Below are 19,246 nucleotides of genomic sequence, written 5' to 3' on the forward strand. Positions count from 1 at the left end.
TGCCACATACAAAGTCCCCTTAAAATGGAGGGAAAGGCCTTTCAATGACCATCCTCCAACCAATCTTTACCCTAGCCATAGAGGTAGTTCCAACCCCATCTCTGACACATAACATGTCCCCCAAACAACAAAACTCTTCCACATACTCAAGAGACCCACCAGCGAGATCAATCCTTTCATACCTAACAGTCTCTACACACTTTCCCCAACACACTGCACACATGTGGAGAGGGGTATACTGAGATGGAGAGGATGAAGGATGACAACTAAGTGTGGAGGGTATGGGGTGTGAATGTTGGGGGGTAAGGTTGTGATATGCAGACTGAAAAAGACCTGGGACAAAGTGATGGAGTGTGACCTCAGGGATAAAGGACTGAATAGAGAGGCTGCTATAGATAAGTTGCATGGAGAGTCACCATTAGGTGACCATGGATGAAGTATGCATGCATGTTAAAGCCTTTATAAATGAATGAACAAATAAATGTGAAGAGAATGGAGAATGATATGACATAAGGAGTGTATGTGAGTGACGTGGAATGGGGAAGGACAGAGGAATGAAAAGACTGAAGATAACATGGAGGGGGATGGGTTGGAGAGGTTTTTGGATGAGAAGGTGTGAGTTGGAGAGAAAGCAGCCTAATGGTTAAAATTTGGTGACACAGAGGAAATTCATCTGTGGCCACCCTTTCTAGGTTTCTGGTAGGTGGCTATGGAGAGACAGACAAGCAGATACCTTCAGATCATTTTCTCTGTATCAGGAGGGACCTTTCACACTGTACAGCTCATACACAGCTTTCATTAATCCTTTCTGTACAAAGGATCTTTCCTACATTGAACAGAACTGTCAGATTGAAGCAAGAATTAAATGAGTAAATCATTGGACCGAAAAGGTTATTTCCCATCTCCACAATTTCTGCCCACAGGCCATTTTTCCCTCATCCTACCTTCAGGGATACACGAAGCCCAGTGTACTAAATGAATGGTCAACAGAGCAGTTACCTCTGCCATGCTGTACTAAGCTGGTACTTAGTTAAAGTTACCACTGTATCCTTGTTCTTTGATGTAATTTCAACAAAATGTTAAGGAGGGGGGAGGGGCACTTGCATCTGCCTTCTGTACTAAGCTGATATTTAGTTACAGTTACCACTGTATCATCATTCTTTGATGTAATTTCACCAAAATGTTGGGGGGGGGGGGCACTTATCTCTGCCATGCTGTTCAATGCTAGTATTTAGTTACAATTACCACTGTATCCTTCTCCTTGTTATTTGATATAACTTAACCAGAATGTTGGGGGGAGGGGCACTTACCTCCACCATGCTGTGCTTAGCTGGTATTTAGTTAAGGTTACCACCGCATCCTTGTTCTTTAATGTAATTTCACGAAAATGTTATCATCACATCCTTTGGATCATTGGAAAAGACCTTTAATACTTATTATGATCCTTCCAAAATTAGGCAGTAGTCTTGAGAACAGACAGACCGACAACTGATAATTTAACCTTGGCTCATCATGAACAGTAGAGGTGACAACCATATTATGTAGCCTACATTTTATTTACCTATTCCTGCAGGGACCATATCACTGCAGATATGAAAACCAATGTCATCCTATTACTACATATCACTTGATGTCTTGTCACCATGCAAACTTGCCTCCTCCAACTCACTTGAGCATTGCAACAGTGTTGACCGTTCCATCTGGCTTTACACGACGGATCAGGTTGAAGTCACCAACATACAGTGAACCATCAGGGGCTGCTGCCAGACATGTGGGAGCCAAGAGGCGAGACTGGTCTGCCCGTCCCTCACACTGCTGGCGTGAGCACACCACATCACGAAGGTCTCCTGTGCCCAGCAGGGTTGTCACTAGACGCCGCTGCCCTCCAAGGTATATATTCTGTCCATCTCCCTTCTGCAAGATACCTGAAGGAGGGAGTAAAATTCTGATGAGGAGAAAGTGGGGGGGGGGGGAGTTTGCTTATTTACTACCAGATGTCTGATTACAGACTTTATCCAGGGTATCCATATCATAAACATTTTCCAAGCCTCTCTACTACAACTTACCAAAACTCTCCTCCATCATTCTGTGCCATCCTTCCTCATGCACTCTTTTTAACTTCCATACTAGTATTATTCTCCTCGTTACCCCACTGACTTCACTTCTATACACTCTCCTTATGAACTTTTTAGTCCCCAGGCACTTGACATGTCCAGACCACATTCACATACTGCTCTCCCTTCCTGCAGGGAAGTCTCATTTCTCATATTAAGTGCATTTAATAAATATGCATCTCGCACCATTCCATAATTGCCTATTCACATATATCAAGACTAATCACACAAATCTCTTGGGTGTATATCTAAGGGAACAGCACTCCTGGTGGGACCACAGTGGGTGTGGATGAGAAAGCGAATGAAACACTCACATGAAAAAATCACATTTTCTCCATAGAAAAACTGAGTTTCTTGTTCCTGGGGATATTTAATTACTGCATTATTATCATTATTATTGCTGGTAGATCGGGGTGCCCATCATCCCCTAACTCAATGTAGGGATGCCTTATAGTCTTTACAGTGAGTGACAGGTCAAATGGTTTCCTGTATGCAGGAAACCATTTACTACACTGCGTGGTAACCATATAACTGGAGTTTTTGGCCGGGTTAAGTGTCCCCGAGATTCCCCAATCTAAAATCACTTGATCATGGCAAATGTTTTGGAGAGCCTCAGAGGTCTCAATACCTGCCCAGGGCCCCAACCAAATGGGCAGACTCACATGGCCATGTGGAATGTGAGAGGTGTGAATGAGGATAGCAAGAGAGTGAAAGTGGTGAATGAGTTCAAGAGTGTGAGATATGCCATGATGGCACCGAGTGAAATAAAGATGAAAGGGTGTGACGCGGAGGACAGGAAGGGTGTGAAATGTGTAAGATCAGGCGTGAATGGGTGAGGAAGGAACTGCTTTGCTGATGAATAAGGTGTGGCAGAGTGGGATGAGAGATTACAAGTGTGTCAGGAAGGAGGTAGCGCATTTGTAGCTCGTATTTCAAACACAAAGTTGCACATAAATATACATGGTGTAGAGGGAACAGGGATTGTGTTGAAAGGAGCCTGATTGATTACATACTTGTAGAGGGGTCAATCCTGGAAATGGCTGATGATACGAGGGCAGTGAGAGGATGATGTGGAAGTCTGTCAGATCATATGATTGTTGTAAGCAAGATCAAGCTGAGAGGAGTGAGGTGGACCAGGAGTGAGAGGAGCAGTCAGGAAGAAAGATTGAAGGTCGAGAAACTGAGGATCAAAGAAATGGCAGATGAATACAGGACTAATGATGAAAAAAAAAAAAAAAAAAAAAATGTTCATTTTGTTTTTACAAAAAAGGGTTTTTTAATGTTTTTTTTTTTTTTTTCTAATTTCCCGGTACAAATATTTGATTATTCTTATACCACTTTCTATGCCAAAAGTTCATATTTTTGGGGTCAGAAATTAGTCAAACATTCTGACAGTCCTGGAAAGAGTAAAAATACAATAAATATTTCCCCAATAACCTATTCGAACTGCATTGACAAGGTGTTTATGTATTCCAAAATCTGCAAGAAATTAACCAAGTTTCCTACAGTACAGTTGATACAACCGTAGAAAACATTATTTACATCAGTAAATGTTTACACATTACACTATCGATTTCTTTTTTATCATTATTATCCTTTTATATCTTTGATTAGGGAAGAAGAAATAACAGTATATAGAAGCCTGTTCCATAACTTGTATATTATTAAATAAGTTATTAAAACATAATGGCTGGGAGAAGGAGGGAGGTGAGAAGACAGGAAGAAATCAGTAGGATAGAAGTTGTGGAAGCAATGAAGAAAGTTAAATCGGGGAAAGCCCCAGGAATTAATGGAGTGTGTGGTGAAATGCTGAAGCATGGGGCAGAGATAGTAGTAGAATGGATGTGGAAGATGTGCAGATTGGCCTGGGAGGAAGGTAGAGTCCCGGAGGATTGGAAGTCAGGTACAATTATTCACTTGTACAAAGGAAAAGGGGAAAAAGAAGTGTGTGGTAATCATAGGGGCATTTGTCTTCTTAGTATAATAGGAAAAGTGTATGGTAGGATACTTATTGACAGAGTTAGAGAAAGAACAGAGAAATTAGTTCGAGAAGAACAGGGAGGCTTTAGGAAGGGAAGAGGTTGTGTAGATTAGATATTCATTCTTAGATCTTTAGTGGAAAAGTTTCTAGAGAAGGGAAAGAAGTTGTATGTGGCTTTCATGGATTTGGAGAAAGCATATGACAGGGTGGATAGACAAGGATTGTGGAAAGTGTTAAGAATATATGGAGTAGATGGGAAGTTGTTGAATGCTGTGAAGAGTATGTACGATGGTGCGAAGGCTGCAGTGCGTGTGGATGGTGAACTAAGTGAATTTTTCTCTTTGAAAGTTGGGTTGAAACAGGGATGTGTCATGTCTCCATGGTTGTTCAATCTGTACATGGATGGGGTAATAAAAGAGGTACAAGGTAGGGTAGTGGATGTTGGAGTGGCCCTGGTGAGAGAGGATAGTGTTTGGAAACTCCCTGTACTGTTGTTTGCAGATGATACTGTGTTGTTGAGTGAAGACGAAGGAGAGCTGCAAGGCTTGCTGGATGAGTTTGGGAGAGTGTGTAAGAAACGGAGTCTAAGGGTGAATGTAGGGAAGAGTAAAGTGATGGTCTTTGAGAGAGATGAAGTCAGTGAATGTACAGTGAGGTTGGATGGTGAGGAATTGGAAAATGTGAGTACGTTTAAGTACTTGGGTAGTGTGATGAGTAAAGATGGAGGTTTGGAGGGTGAAGTGCTTGAAAGGGTACAGCAGGGAAGAAAGGTTGCTGGTTCTTTGAAAGCAGTGATAAGAAACAGGGAAGTGAGCATGGAAGTGAAAAAGTTACTACATGACAATATTGTGATACCAACTCTAACGTATGGAAGTGAAGCTTGGACGTTGTTGGAAGGACACAAGTCAGGAGTGAAAGCAGTGGAAATGAGTTATTTAAGAGGAGCCTGTGGAGTCACATGGAGAGACAGGCTGACGAATGAGGATATAAAGGAGCATTGTGGTGTGGATGTGGATGTGACAGGAAGCGTTATGAGGAACACACTGAGGTGGTTTGGCCATGTGGAGAGGATGGAGGGTGAAAGACTGACGAAGAGAGTGTATGTGAGTGAGGTGGAGGAGGGAAGAGGGAGGGGGAGGCCGAGGATGAGATGGAGGGATGGGGTGGAGAGGTATATGAGAGAGGGGGGTGTGAGTTGGGAGCACAGCAGTGAAATGGCGGGGGACAGGGCGACTTGGAGGCGATTTGTTTGTGGCCACCCCAAATGGGATTGAGGCGTCTGGCAATAGATAGATAGATAGAAAACATAATTTGGTTACATCACGTATAGTTAAGAATATCTGTAGTTCAAATGGTTCTAATTCTATTACACATAAGCTAGACACACACATAAGCTAGACTGGCTGTAAATTCCTGTAATAACCTTTAAAGGAAATATTTTTGCCTATCAAAAAAATAAAAAATAAAAAGTTTTTTTCTACTTGTTCTTTTTTTTTGCAAAAAAAAAAAAAAAAAGCTAAAAAAAAAAAAATTGCATTTTTTTTTTTTGCTTTGCATCACTACAGGACCAAAGCTTGGGGGTAGTCGGAAGCAATGAATTGGAATGAAATGGATCTGGACAACCTGTGGAATACATACAGTAAAGGGAAAGCTTAATTGGGAATACTAAAGCAATGTGTGGTGTGGCAAGTGTAACAACAAATAGGAATGGTACGGCATAGTGGGATGGTGGGATGAAGAGGTTAGGAAAGTAGTGGAGGAAAACATGAAAAAGTGGAAAGACTGGTTACAGGCCAGGGGTTCAATTGAAATAAAAACTGAATATATTGAGAGCAAAATGCAAGTAAAGAAACTGGCGATGAGGAAAAAGAAGGAGGTAAATGACGATCTTGGAAGAAACATGAACGCAAATTACTCTGAACCTAGAAAGTTATTCTGGAAAGAGGTGCGGAAATATAGAAGTGACAATGAAAAGAAGTGTGAAAGTGAAAATGTAAAGTGGTAGATTATTAACCCATGGGGATGAAACACGGGACAGATGGAAAAAATATTTTGAAAGCCTGATAAATGGGAATACAGAGAGCAAAGCAACTGCAAACATGATGGGTTTTGGGGGTGCGCAGAGAAGGAATGCAGTGCCAGGAAATGTGACACTCGCGCAGGTGAAGAACGTTGTGAAGTGGCTGAAAATTGGGAAAGCAGCTGAGGGTGATGAGGTGTATGCAGAGATAATTAAGTGTGATGGAAAGAATAGAATGAAGTGCTTGTTGGAGATATATAAGAAGGCATGGATGAGTGAAACTGTGCCAGTAGAGTAGAAAAAGGTTGTGATTGTACCCCTGTACAAAAAATGAAGGTGAGAGAGGTGAGTGCAAGAATTATCATGGCATAAGTTTATTGAGTGTGGTACGGAAGGTATATGGAAGAATTATTATAGAGAAAGTAAGAGGGATATCAGATGTCCTAGTCAGTGATGGACAGGGTGGCTTTAGGAGTGGCACAGGATATGTGGAGCAAATATTTGCAGTAAGACAGACAGTGGAGAAAGCTGGTGAGAAGGACTATAAGGTGTTTATGGCATTCATGAATCAGGAAAAAGGGACAAAGTGGACAGAGAAGGATTGTGGAAGGTCTTGCGTATCAACAGTGTAGATGGTAAGCTGTAAGGTGCCGTCAAGAGTTTTTATGATGGTAGTGAAGCATGTGTAAGGGTAAATGGACGTCAAAGTGAATGGTTCAAGATTGGTGTGGGCATGTGATAAGGTTATGTGATGTCCCCAAGGTTGTTCAATATATATAGATGGATGGGGTGATGAGAGAAGTAAAAACATGAGTAATGGAGAGAGGGATGGCATTGGTAATGAATGGTGATGGATGGAATATCTCAAATTTGGTACATGCTAATAATGCAGTACTACTTGCAAATACCAGACAAGAACCAGATAGACTAGTGCAGAGTTTTGCTGACATCTGAAGCGTGATGCCTTAAGAGTAAATGTAGAAAAGAGTAAAGTGATGGTTATTCAGAGAGAAGAAGACTTCCAGTGTGATGTTACAGTGAATGAAGAAAGACTGGAATTGGTGAGAGAATTCCAATAAATGGGTACAGTGATAGAAATGAGAGGAAAATGTGCAAAAGAAGTGAAAAACAGTGACACAAGGTAGGAAAGTAGCTGGTGCTATGAAGGCCTTGATAAGAAACAGAGACTTGAGTGTTGCAGCTGCACAAGCCTTCCATGAAGGAGTGTTAGTGCCAACTTTAACATATGGATGTGAGACTATGGTGTGGCATGAAAATGAAATGTCAAGAGTGACAGCAGTGGAGATGGGACTGCTAAGGAATGTATGTGGAGTACAGAGAGTGGATAGGATACAAAATAATGTGATTCGTGAAAGATATGGAGTAAAGAAGTTTGTGGACACCAGAACCGAAGAGAGTGTACTGAGATGGTATGGTTATGTGGAGAGAATGGATAATAACAGAGTGGTGAATAAGGTATATCTGAGCAAATCTGAAGGAGGGAGGAGGCGAGGTAGGCCAAGGAGGTGGAGAGATATGGTGGATGAGTGTGTAAGGAAGAGTTATAGAAGTCAGTGAGGCTAGGGGACTGACAAGAGATCGAACTGGCTGGATGAATGTTGTGAGAAGTGCATTATCAGGGATCTGGAACCCCTTTTCAACATGACAGCATCTGGACTAACTCTATCGGATATGTTTATGTGATGCTATGGAATGTGGTGAATGTTTCTGGCATATCAGACAGAGCCAGGATTCTGGGGGGCTTGAATAATAAATGAATGGAAGAATGGCCCAGTGGATTGGGCAAACTTGGGCTGTCTGGACATTGCTACTCCTCACCCTGCCCTAGGGTGTGAAAGGAGGTCCGGACAACGATGACGACAACGACAATGATGATGACGATGATGATGATGATGATTTTTACAGAAGATGAACAGAGGAAGCAAAAACAAAGGATTAAAAAAATAATAATAATCCATATACCACATTACGGCCGTAGGTTGAAGTTTGGAGAGGAACCCTTCTGGGGATGCAAATTCCAAAGGATGCAGTTTGGGGAATAAATTAATTTTGATAGGCAGAAGTTCCGCAATCTGGCAATGTGACAGTCCAGTCATTCCCTATCAGATGCCTATGTAGTGTGGGGGAAGGCGTGGAGAGGTGGCACAATGGATACAACTTCATCTGAGCATTTGGCATAAAACTATCTGTAAAATAATGCAAGGGGGGCAACATTCCTTCTTCTTGTAGCAGAGGCAGTTCATTTGTAATAGCAGGGTTATTTATAATTCTAAAAGCTTTGTTCTGAATTTTGTCCAGTTGCTTCAGTGCAACCTCTCCACATCCACTCCACAAGGGTGAGGAATATTCCAGCCGAGGGTGCACATGACTCTTGTAAATTATAGGTAACTGCTCGTCAGTGAAGAAGTTTCAGACTCTGTACAATAATCCAAGTTTCTTTGAAGTGATTTTACCAAGTGTTCTAACATGAAAGGTCCAGCTGAGGGCACTGTTAAGTGAAACACAGAGAATTTCAATACTTTTAGAGATAGCTTTGAAGGTAATATGGGAATCTAACAATATCTGTCTGTCGGTAAATTGTATATACTGTATGGTAAACTCTCAATTATCCAACATAACTTATCCAAGCCCCGTGCCAGTTAAAGCAAACTACCAGATATTGCATAGTATCACCCACCAGTTCAAAATTCGGCATCGAGCCAGATATTGCGTTACTATCTGTCTTGAACCTCTATCTTAAAAACTTTCCCATGAGCAAAAGATGAAAATTGAGCACAAAATACAATAAAATAATGATACTGTACTGTACAGTAATCCCTCTATTATCCGGACGGCCATCACTAGTACAATCCATTACCCGGAAGCTGTGATCTGGCTGTTTGAAATCATTATACATACATTTTTCCCTACTATCCTCACAAAATGCTTGCATCCGGGTGGAAATTATGGTCGTGCAAACCGGGCAGAAATAGCCTGGTGGCATCACCCTGTCTACCTGGATAAATTGCCCAGTGTCCACTAGAGACTCCCTCAGTCGGTCTCAGTTCCCACACAGAGACCGTGTAGTGAACAACTCCTCTCGGACAGTTGTTATGGCAGCGCACAAGGTGGCTTTTGTGGTTGGTCTCTACCAACTTCAGGCCTTGTTATTCCTTGCATGCCTCTTCCTAGGGTGTGATGATGGCTCCTTAAAAGGAAGAGTCGTGCTGACTCTGGAAAAGAAGAAGGAGATCCTGAGTAAGACTGATGCAGGATGGTCCACTTCTTGCATCTTAAAAGAGTACAACCTGGCCTGCTCAACCCTATACATCATCAGGAAAGCCAGTGACAAACTCACCCAATACATGGCAGACTTTGGCTACAAGAACAGACACAATGTCCAGCGGAAGGCTAGGAGTTTGCCCCAGCTTGCTGATGTCAACTGTTCAACACTGATCTGGTACTCCCAACAATGGGCTGCAGGCATGCTAGTGCAAGGCACCTAGCTGAAGGCCACTGTTGAGAAGTTCACCAACCTTCACAACATCCCAGACTTCAAGGCATCCGAAGGTTGGTTGTTCAGGTTCAAGCTTTGACATGGCCTTACAAATTGTAAGACCCATGGTGAAGCTTTGGACAATAATGAGGAAGGAGTGGAGGAATTTCATCAGAATTTGTTAGGAATGAAGAGGGCCTCACTCTCAGTCAAGTCTATAATGCTGATGAAACTGGCTTTCTACCACTAAGTGCCAATAAACACCCTGGTGGATAAGGGTAGAAGTGTGTGCCTGGCAACAAGTTGTTCAACCAAAGGGTATCTGCTTTGTGATGGCTAATGCTAATGGGATGCACCTGCTACTGTTCGTCGGGCAAAGCAGCCCCATTGCTTTGCGGGTTAATGGATGTCCTTTCTGTTGTGTGGTACCAATCTGTGAAGGCTTGGTTTACTTCCATGATCTTCACAGATTGGTTCCACAGGCATTTTGTCAAGGACGTCATCCGTTATCAAACAGAGGAACCTGGAAGCCTGTGTGACCAGATAAAGGTTCTTTTTCTCCTGCACAATGCTCCCGCACATCCATCCATGAGGCAATTGGTTGCAGATGATGACTGCATTAGGTGCATGATTTTCCCACCTATTACCACTACTCTAATTCAACCAATGGAACAAGGTGTTTTCGTGTCCAGGAAGAGGCTATACCAATGGAGGTTCCTGGACAAAATGATGGCTGTTCTTGAGGACGAGGGCACGCAGAGTCAGGGGCTGGACACGCGAGGGCAGAGGACACTGGAAAACCTGTGGCACTACAACCTCAAGCCTGCATGTACAATTGGGTGAGTGCATGAAAGGAAGTCTCCATGAGAACCCTCAAAAATGGTTGGTCTCACTTCCTTCAGGGACACGAGAGCAGACACAACTTTTTGGGCTTTGACATGTACGAATTTCACACTCAGCTTCGGAATACAGGCAAGGCTGTGGATGTCGATGATGTGCAGGAGTGGCTGAACGAGTATGGGGCGATCCTGGCTTTCAGGTTACATCTGACATCGAAATCGCAACTTCTGTTGCTGCTGCCCAGCCAGAAGGAAACAATGAGGATGATGAGGACAACATGGACAACCTGGTGAACTGCAGCACTCCAGCCATCCCCTGCCTGAGCACATATTGGGCACACACTGAGCAGGTGCTTGAGTATGCCGGGCACCCGGATTGTGACAGGGAGATGATGCCTCTTCGCCTTGTGGAGGATCTACTTTCTGTGCAGCAGATAGTCATCCAATGTCTGAATCATTGCTCCAATCGCCAGTCATAGATCGACTCCTTTTTCAGGTCTCTGACCTACACCCAGTCCACCTCTTCTCTGCCACCATCACAGCATCAAATCATGCCTTCAGCGACAAAAACCCAACCTAGCACGTCGTCAGCCACTGTGTCTGCCCTGGATGTGAGTTTGTGGCTGTCCTCAGTCACCTGCAGTAGGCAGTCCATCACCACGTCCCACAGCTGCTCCCCTGGGCTGACTGCCGGAGATCCTCCTTGACTCTGACTCCAGCTAAGCTCTTCAGGGTAAACCACTAGACCACATGGGATGTACTGTGCAGTGCATCAGCTTCACCAGCACCAGTACAACAGTCTGCGTCAAGGAGCTAATGAATTACTAAGCACAACTCCCTGAGAGGAATCATGAGTGTCGACGTTGATTTTCTTCTAGCTTACGTACTGCACCATGATCTTATTTTATTTTACCATGATTTTACTCCACTTTACCTTTATGTTTTATGTGCCCACTGCATTTTTCCTGTGTAGCCGTTTTTCATGTTTTCTTCATGTCACTGCAGGGTATGGCCCTGCAGTGGTGATAGTTTGTCTGTGGTTGATGGGTCTGCTTGACCACGGTAATTGCTTGGCTATCGCTTATAGGTCTGCTTGTCCAGATACAGCAGTGTTAAACAACAGCAACAAGAGTTGTATGATGTACTGTAGTGGCCCTTTACACCAACTTTCAAAGTTAGGTTATGTGTAAAGTGGGGCCAAGGAAGAAGTCCATTACAGTCATTACTCGTTTTACGATGGGGCTACGTCAGGTCATACCTTATCATATACCGATTTTATTGTAAATCTGGAGATTGAAACCCATTGTGAAAGGAGGGTTACGTCAACTCAACTTCCCAAAGTCACCTAACCAAGACTGAACCATAAATGCCAACCCACCTTCATTCCTTCCTGTGTTGGTCCAAGTCATCTCCAAGTCATCCCCCCCGAGGCTGGGGGACAGCCTGTGCTTACATGCACTAGTGATCAGCCTCTGAGTCAGACAGGAACAGGTTAGGGGGAGGGGAATCCGGCCCATACATGCACCAACCTTAGCACTGGGACCCATACCTGCACCAACCATAGTACTGGGGCCTACACTGAAACTGACCTTACCACTGGGCACACAAATCCACAGTATTGTAGTACGATGTTTGGCTAAGAGGTGACGATAACGGGGCACACATGAACAAGTTGAAAAGGCAGGGCTTTGAAGGGGTGACGGGACCTAAACCATAACAATGCCTGGAAGCCAGGGCCGCCATCTTGCCTGAGACAAACGGCAGTCACCTTGCGTGTGCCTGGCGCTTTCCGATGGGAAAATTGTTAGAGCGGGAAATTTATTTGTAAATTGAATTTTGGGGTGGAACTTTTCTATTATCGTTGTAGCAAATTATCCTTAACCGAATCATCGCAAAATGAGTAATGACTGTATCTGGATGGAGCCCTTACCAGGACATGCCTTTGGCTCTATTACGTTGGGCAATCGAGGGATTATTGTAATACGGTAATACAGTGCCTGCTGTCTACTATTTACATGGCGGTTGATGCACCTCAATGCCGGATATTGCATAGAACCACCAATTACGTCCCTTATCAGTGCTAGATACTGGTTTAATAGAGCCTAGCCAGCAGCGCCAGGCATTGTAATGGACCAGATACTGTGATGACGGATAATTAAGAGTTTATTGTACCTGTATTTGGTTTTCCTAGCATTAAATGAGACAATGATATTCTGTCCCCAACCAGTGATCTTAAATTAGTCTTGATTTATGGAGATTGCTGTACTAAGTTGTGAGTTAGATACAGTAAACTTTGTGCATGGATGTTTAAATATGAATGAACAGTGACGTGTTGGGTCATCTGCATACAAGTGAATGGGATTATAGATTACAGAAGAGATCATTAATATGAATTAGGAATAGGGTTGAAGTCAAAATTAATCCTTAAGGCATGCCAGAGATTTAAATATACATCATCTACTTTTATCTTTCTGTCACTGAGATATGAGGAAATCAGTGGAACAAAAGATGGTAGGCCATAGCATGGGAGCTTGGATAGCAGGGAACAGTCCAATACTCTATCAAAAGCTTTAGAAATATTAAGGGCTACTGCATGGTTTTCTCCATGTTGGTCAATTGACTGATGGATGGTATGAATCAGGAGCTTGATTACATCAACAGGGGATCTTTCGTGGCAAAAATCATACGTCTGTCAATAATTACGTTGTTAGATTCAAGATGTTTAACAATGGGCTAATTAATTACAATCTCAAATACATTACCAAGATATGTGATAGCTATTGGTCTGAAATCAGAGGGGTCAGAGGAACTTTCTTTCTTTGGAACTGGATAGATATTGGCATCTTTCCAAGAATACGCTATGAAGAAGTATGTATGCATAGTCTGAATAATTTAGCTCTATAGGCATAAGTTCTGGGGAACCCTCTTTCAAAACAACTGGAGGGATTCAATCTGGACCTGAAGCTTTCGTTGGTTGGTAAACTGTCTGGGATGGATTTTATGTATCTAGTCTGTATCTAAAGTGGAGCATTTTCGAGAGAGTCAAGTTCTAGTACAGTACAAGGACGTTCTGGCTGACGTAGAATTTCTGGCAAATATACAGTACAACCCCCTAGTATGCGCCTATATGAGGTGCTCACATACTAGGATTTCATGTACTAGTAATACATAAACTAATGGGAAAATTATCATGTGGGTGGCACCCCCCCCTCTATCAGAGACCTTTTTGACCCATCTGAGGGAAAATATCTAAGACATATACAGTACATTACTCAAGATAACTGAAAAGTAACAAGAATATGGCTGCTCACCTTAATCACAGAGGACAACAGGCTTGATGGACATAAGAACGGGTTCCGAGGCAGGGTGAGGCACTTAGTGTGCACCCCCTGCACCACCCGATGCACCACCAGCCGCACCACCCACCTCACCAACACTTTCACATGCCACCTCACTCACTTCCTCCAAGAATCTTTCGAAGTCTATTGATGGCACCAGTAACATCACCTCATCCTCTAGTTCCTCCCCAGAAATTGGATCTGCAGAAGAAGGCACTGCTTCCTCGGGTTCCTGAATTTGTTGTAGCCGCTGAACGTAACCAGTGATGAGGGTTTGTTTCCTCCTGTTAATTTCTTGATGGTGCTTCTCTGAGTAGTAGCAGAAGGTTCTGTCCAGTGAACTCAGAACCGCTTCCATTCGTTGCTGGCACAGTTCCATGCTCTCAAATTCCTCCTTGAACCTACTCAGGGCACAAAGGATTCAACTAACCCTAGGCATTCGTAAATCACCCTCCATCACTTTCGCTGCCTGCTGTTCTGCTGTCAGGGTATGTTGTTCAGAGTCTGCCTCGCATAATGGAGAGGCAGGTGTCGCTCTCAGGGTTCACACCAGAAAACACCAGTTTTGGTCAGTTTTTTCCTTCTGCCTCGCGTCACGTGGGTGTGACTCACGTACTCTGGTTAGGAAAATATTAAAAACCGCTCCTCGCACACTAGGGGTTTCGCGTACAGTAATCCCTGTACAATCCAGATGCCCACTTTCCAGAATCCCCAATTACTGGATATTGTGGGCCTGGACCTTTGAAACCCAAAAACGGCCAAAAAAAGGAAAAAAATCGCCAAGAAATCCTAATTTTTCCCCACCCGTAATTTGAAACTGCCGCGCAGCGCCGAACAGCTGTTTACACCACAGCCCCTTCACCCCTTCCTTCCTCCCCCTTCCCCTCTCCCCAGTCAGGGTTACCATTTGGTATTTTTCATTACCAAATGTGGGCCAATTTGGTACTGAAAAGTTCGTTTGGTAGTGACTCAACATGATCAATTACCAAACAGATTTTTCGTATGTATGAAGATACAGAGAATGAAGATGGTGGACTGTCTGCTCTCTTTGATTAATCTGCTAGCATACATAGCGTAAAAATAAACATGCTGCTGATTATAAGGAGATTGATTATTTTCATTTATACATATACAGTAATTAGTGAAGAATAAATGCTTCCTTTAAGAATTTGGTAATGAAAAGTTAAATCTGATAATGAAAATTGAGGAGTTTGGTTACGTGGCCAAGCTCAGATCTGGCAACCTTGTCCCCAGTTACTGCCTAACCAATGTTGAGGGCAGATGTTTATTGCAATGAATGCCGCAGGTGCTCGTTTTTGTTAATAAACAGTGAATAAACTACAACAACTCGCCACTAGACCATAGGGGAATTTACAGTGTTGTGCAGTGTTAAGAAATTAGAATTTAGAGTGGAAAGAAATAAGTGTGGAGTGCAAAGTGGCGGTTGAAACTGGCGGCTGAAACTGGAGTGATGCAATTAAGAACAGAATGTGCAGTGTCAAACAATTATAACTCACAGTGCAAAGAATTAAGTGTAGCACAACACTGGATTACTGTACATGCTTCAAGAGCATTTCCACAACTACCAGAGCCTAAGAGGAGGCGGCCACAGACGTGCTGTAAGTACCCTGTACTATCTATCTATCTATCTATTGCCAGATGCCTCAATCCCGTTTGGGGTGGCCACAAACAAATCGCCTCCAAGTCGCCCTGTCCCCCGCCATTTTACCGCACTGCTCACAACTCAAACCCCCCCTCTCTCATATACCTCTCCACCCCATCCCTCCATCTCATCCTCAGCCTCCCCCTCCCTCTCCCCCCCTCCACCTCACTCACATACACCCTCCTTGTCAGTCTCTCTTTCCATCCTCTCCACATGGCCAAACCACATCAGTGTGTTCCTCCTAATGCTTCCTATCACATCCACATCCACACCACAATGCTCCTTTATATCCTCATTTGTCAGCCTGTCTCTCCATGTGACTCCACAGGCTCCTCTTAAATAACTCATTTCTACTGCTCTCACTCTTGACTTGTCCCTCCAACAACGTCCAAGCATTACATCCATACATTACAGTTGGTATCACAATACTGTCATGAAGTACCTTTTTCACTTCCATGCTCACTTCCCTGTTTCTTATCACTGCTTTCAAGGAACCAACAACCTTTCTTCCTTGTTGTACCCTTTCAAGCACTTCATCCTCCAAACTTCCATCCTTACTCATCACACTGCCCAAGTACTTAAACGTACTCACATTTTCCATTTCCTCACCATCCAACCTCACTGTACATTCACTGACTTCACCTCTCTCAAAGACCATCATTTAACTTTTCCCTACATTCACCTTTAGATTCCGTTTCTTACACATTCTCCCAAACTCATCCACCAAGCCTTGCAGCCCCCTTCGTCTTCACTCAACAACCCAGCATCATCTGCATACAACAGTATAGGGAGTTTCCAAACACTACCCTCTCTCACCAGGGCCACTCCAACATCCACTGCCCTACCTTGTACCTCTTTTATTACCCCATCCATGTACAGATTGAACAACCATGGAGACATGACACATCCCTGTTTCAACCCAACCTTCAGAGAGAAAAATTCACTCAGTTCACCATTCACATGCACTGCAGCCTTAGCACCATCATACATACTCTTCACAGCATTCAACAACTTCCCATCTACTCCATATATTCTTAATACTTTCCACAATCCTTGTCTATCCACCTTGTCATATGCTTTCTCCAAATCCATGAAAGCCGCATACAACTTCTTTCCCTTCTCTAGAAACTTTTCCACGAAAGATCTAAGAATGAATATCTGATCTACACAACCTCTTCCCCTCCTAAAGCCTCCCTGTTCTTCTCCAACTAATTCCTCTGTTCTTTCTCCAACTCTGTCAATAAGTATCCTACCATACACTTTTCCTATTATACTAAGAAGACAAATGCCCCTATGATTACCACACACTTCTTTTTCCCCTTTCCCTTTGTACAAGTGAATAATTATAACTGACTTCCAATCCTCCGGGACTCTACCTTCCTCCCAGGCCAATCTGCACATCTTCCACCTCCATTCTACTACTATCTCTCCCCCATACTTCAGCATTTCACCACACACTCCATCAATTCCTGGGGATTTCCCCAATTTGACTTTCTTCATTGCTTCCACAACAGCTATCCTACTGATTTCTTCCTGTCTTCTCACCTCCCTCCTTCCAGCCATTCCCCGGCCACTTATACTCGCATTCCTTCCATCCTCTATGTTCAACAACTCCTTAAAGTGTTCTCTCCATCTGCTCACTTTTTCTCCCTTCTCTACTAGCAATCTACCATTTCTATCTTTCACTCCCCTGCTAACTTCACTGCCACCCTGTCTTACTCTCTTCACCACTTCCCAAAACATCTTCTTGCAGTCCCTCCACTTTACACTCAAATTCCTTCCAAATTCCTCATCCACTCTCTTCTTACTCTCTCTTACTAATCTTTTCACCTCTCCCTTTCTACATATAACTCTCTCTTCCGCCTCTCAACTTCTCCCATGCCCCTATTTCTCATCCATTCATTGTATGCTTTCTTCTTTTGTGCCACAGCCTGTCTCACCTCACCATTCCACCATGCTGTTCCTTGCATCCTCCTTCGTCTCCTCATCACCCCACACACCACATCACATGCTGCACGTATTTCTTCTGTGAATATCCTGCACACACCTTCTAAGTCCCCCATCTGCTCCAATTCATATTTACCCAATCGTTCCGCTACTTCTCTCTTATATTCTGCCATTTTCTCATCCTCTTGTAACTTTTCCACTCTCCTTGCAACTACTCCTTCTTCCCGTCCTTCCCTTTTTCTATTTCTCCATCTTGCCTGGATCTTGATACTGGCCACCACCAAGTAGTAGTCAGAAAGGCCACTCCCCCAACCTCTATAAGCTCTTGCATCCATTACACATCTTTGCATCCATTCATCCACACACATATAATCAATCATTAACTTTCTTTCATTCAGTTCACCACCCACTTTTCTCATCACTCGCCCTGTATACCTGTGGATCATCTTGTGCCTGAATAGGGTATTGGCTATCACCAACCTCCTCCTGGCACAAGTGTCCACTAATGCACTGCCATTCTCATCCATCACAGCAGGCACACCCCACTCACCAACTATTCCATCCACCTTCACATTCCCTACTTTACCTTTCATATCACTGATCAAAAACACTCTCTCATTCCTTCCAAATTTTTCCATGCACATTTCCACATCTGTCCAGAACTCTTCTGTCACTCTGCTTGCACAATCTTGCTTTGGCACATACACGCACACAATCGCCCACATTTGTATTCCAACTTTCAATCTTACCCACACAATTCTTGACCCAACTGATCCATACTCTCTTATGTTCTTCTTCCATCTTTTACTCACAACAATACACACTCCTTCTTTTGCCCTCTCATTCTCACCTACTCCTGCACATATACCTCATCCATACTCCCATTCTCTCACACTCTCTCCTCTCCATTTAGTTTCAGTTACTCCACATACATCCACTTTCGCACCCCCAAGCACCTGGACAATCTCTCTCTCTTTCACCTCATCATTTGCACCCCTTACATTCCAAGTTGCAATCCGTACCATGTACATTGTCCGGTCCTTGGTTGTAATCTTTTGGTCAGTCCTTGTCCGAGGCTTCTTGTTCGCACACTGTACACTTTTAAATATTTTCCATAACCACGTCTAATTCCTCATTCTCTGGTTCCTTTTCATTTATCTCATGCTGTATGTCCATTATTGGTGTGAATAGGGTCTTAAACAGGTTTAAATAGGTGCTATGCATGTCCAGTAGGGAGTTATTTAGGTGGCTTTCAAAATTAGGCTGGGTTAGGGTCCTTAAGTACCAGTCCAGCAGGCAGGGGCCCCACTCTCTGGACGGACCCACTTTCCGGACATACCTTTGGCTCTATTACGTCGGATAGTGGAGGGATTACTGTACTAGGATGTCGCGTCCTAGGGGGATGTACTGTACTGGCAAGGATGTTCACTTTTCCATGCGGGTCATTTATAGTGTTAACATCTGAAGATTTTAGTGGGGGACTGGGCGATGACTTGTTAAAGTTATTACCGAAAGAACTGAGAGTTGACCAGAATACTCAATTGTCTATCTATCTATCTATCTAATGCCAGATGCCTCAATCCCATCTGGGGTGGCCACAAACAAAACGCCTCCACGTCGCCCTGTTCCCCGCCATTTCACTGCCCTGCTCCCAACTCAAACCCCTCTCTCTCATATACCTCTCCACCCCATCCCTCCATCTCATCCTTGGCCTCCCCCTCCCTCTTCCCCCCTCCATCTCACTCACATACACTCTCTTCATCAGTCTTTCACCCTCCATCCTCTCCACATGGCCAAACCACCTCAGTGTGTTCCTCATAACGTTTCCTATCACATCCACATCCACAC

The 19,246-nt window shown here is 43.6% G+C and overlaps 1 protein-coding gene across 1 annotated transcript in view; it reads right to left on the reverse strand.

Moving 5' to 3' along the window:
• LOC145396553 (teneurin-m-like) overlaps window positions 1-19,246 on the reverse strand; it is a 1,418,848-nt gene that overhangs the window by 407,298 nt on the left and 992,304 nt on the right. The window contains exon 31 of the mRNA XM_080269929.1: window positions 1,670-1,925. Coding sequence (XP_080126055.1) covers window positions 1,670-1,925 — 256 coding nt within the window. The remainder of the gene's footprint in view (window positions 1-1,669; window positions 1,926-19,246) is intronic.

Source organism: Coenobita brevimanus, chromosome 38, assembly GCF_032717465.1.
Source record: "Coenobita brevimanus isolate Jiangsu-jjx chromosome 38, ASM3271746v2, whole genome shotgun sequence".
Classification (NCBI taxonomy): domain Eukaryota; kingdom Metazoa; phylum Arthropoda; class Malacostraca; order Decapoda; family Coenobitidae; genus Coenobita; species Coenobita brevimanus.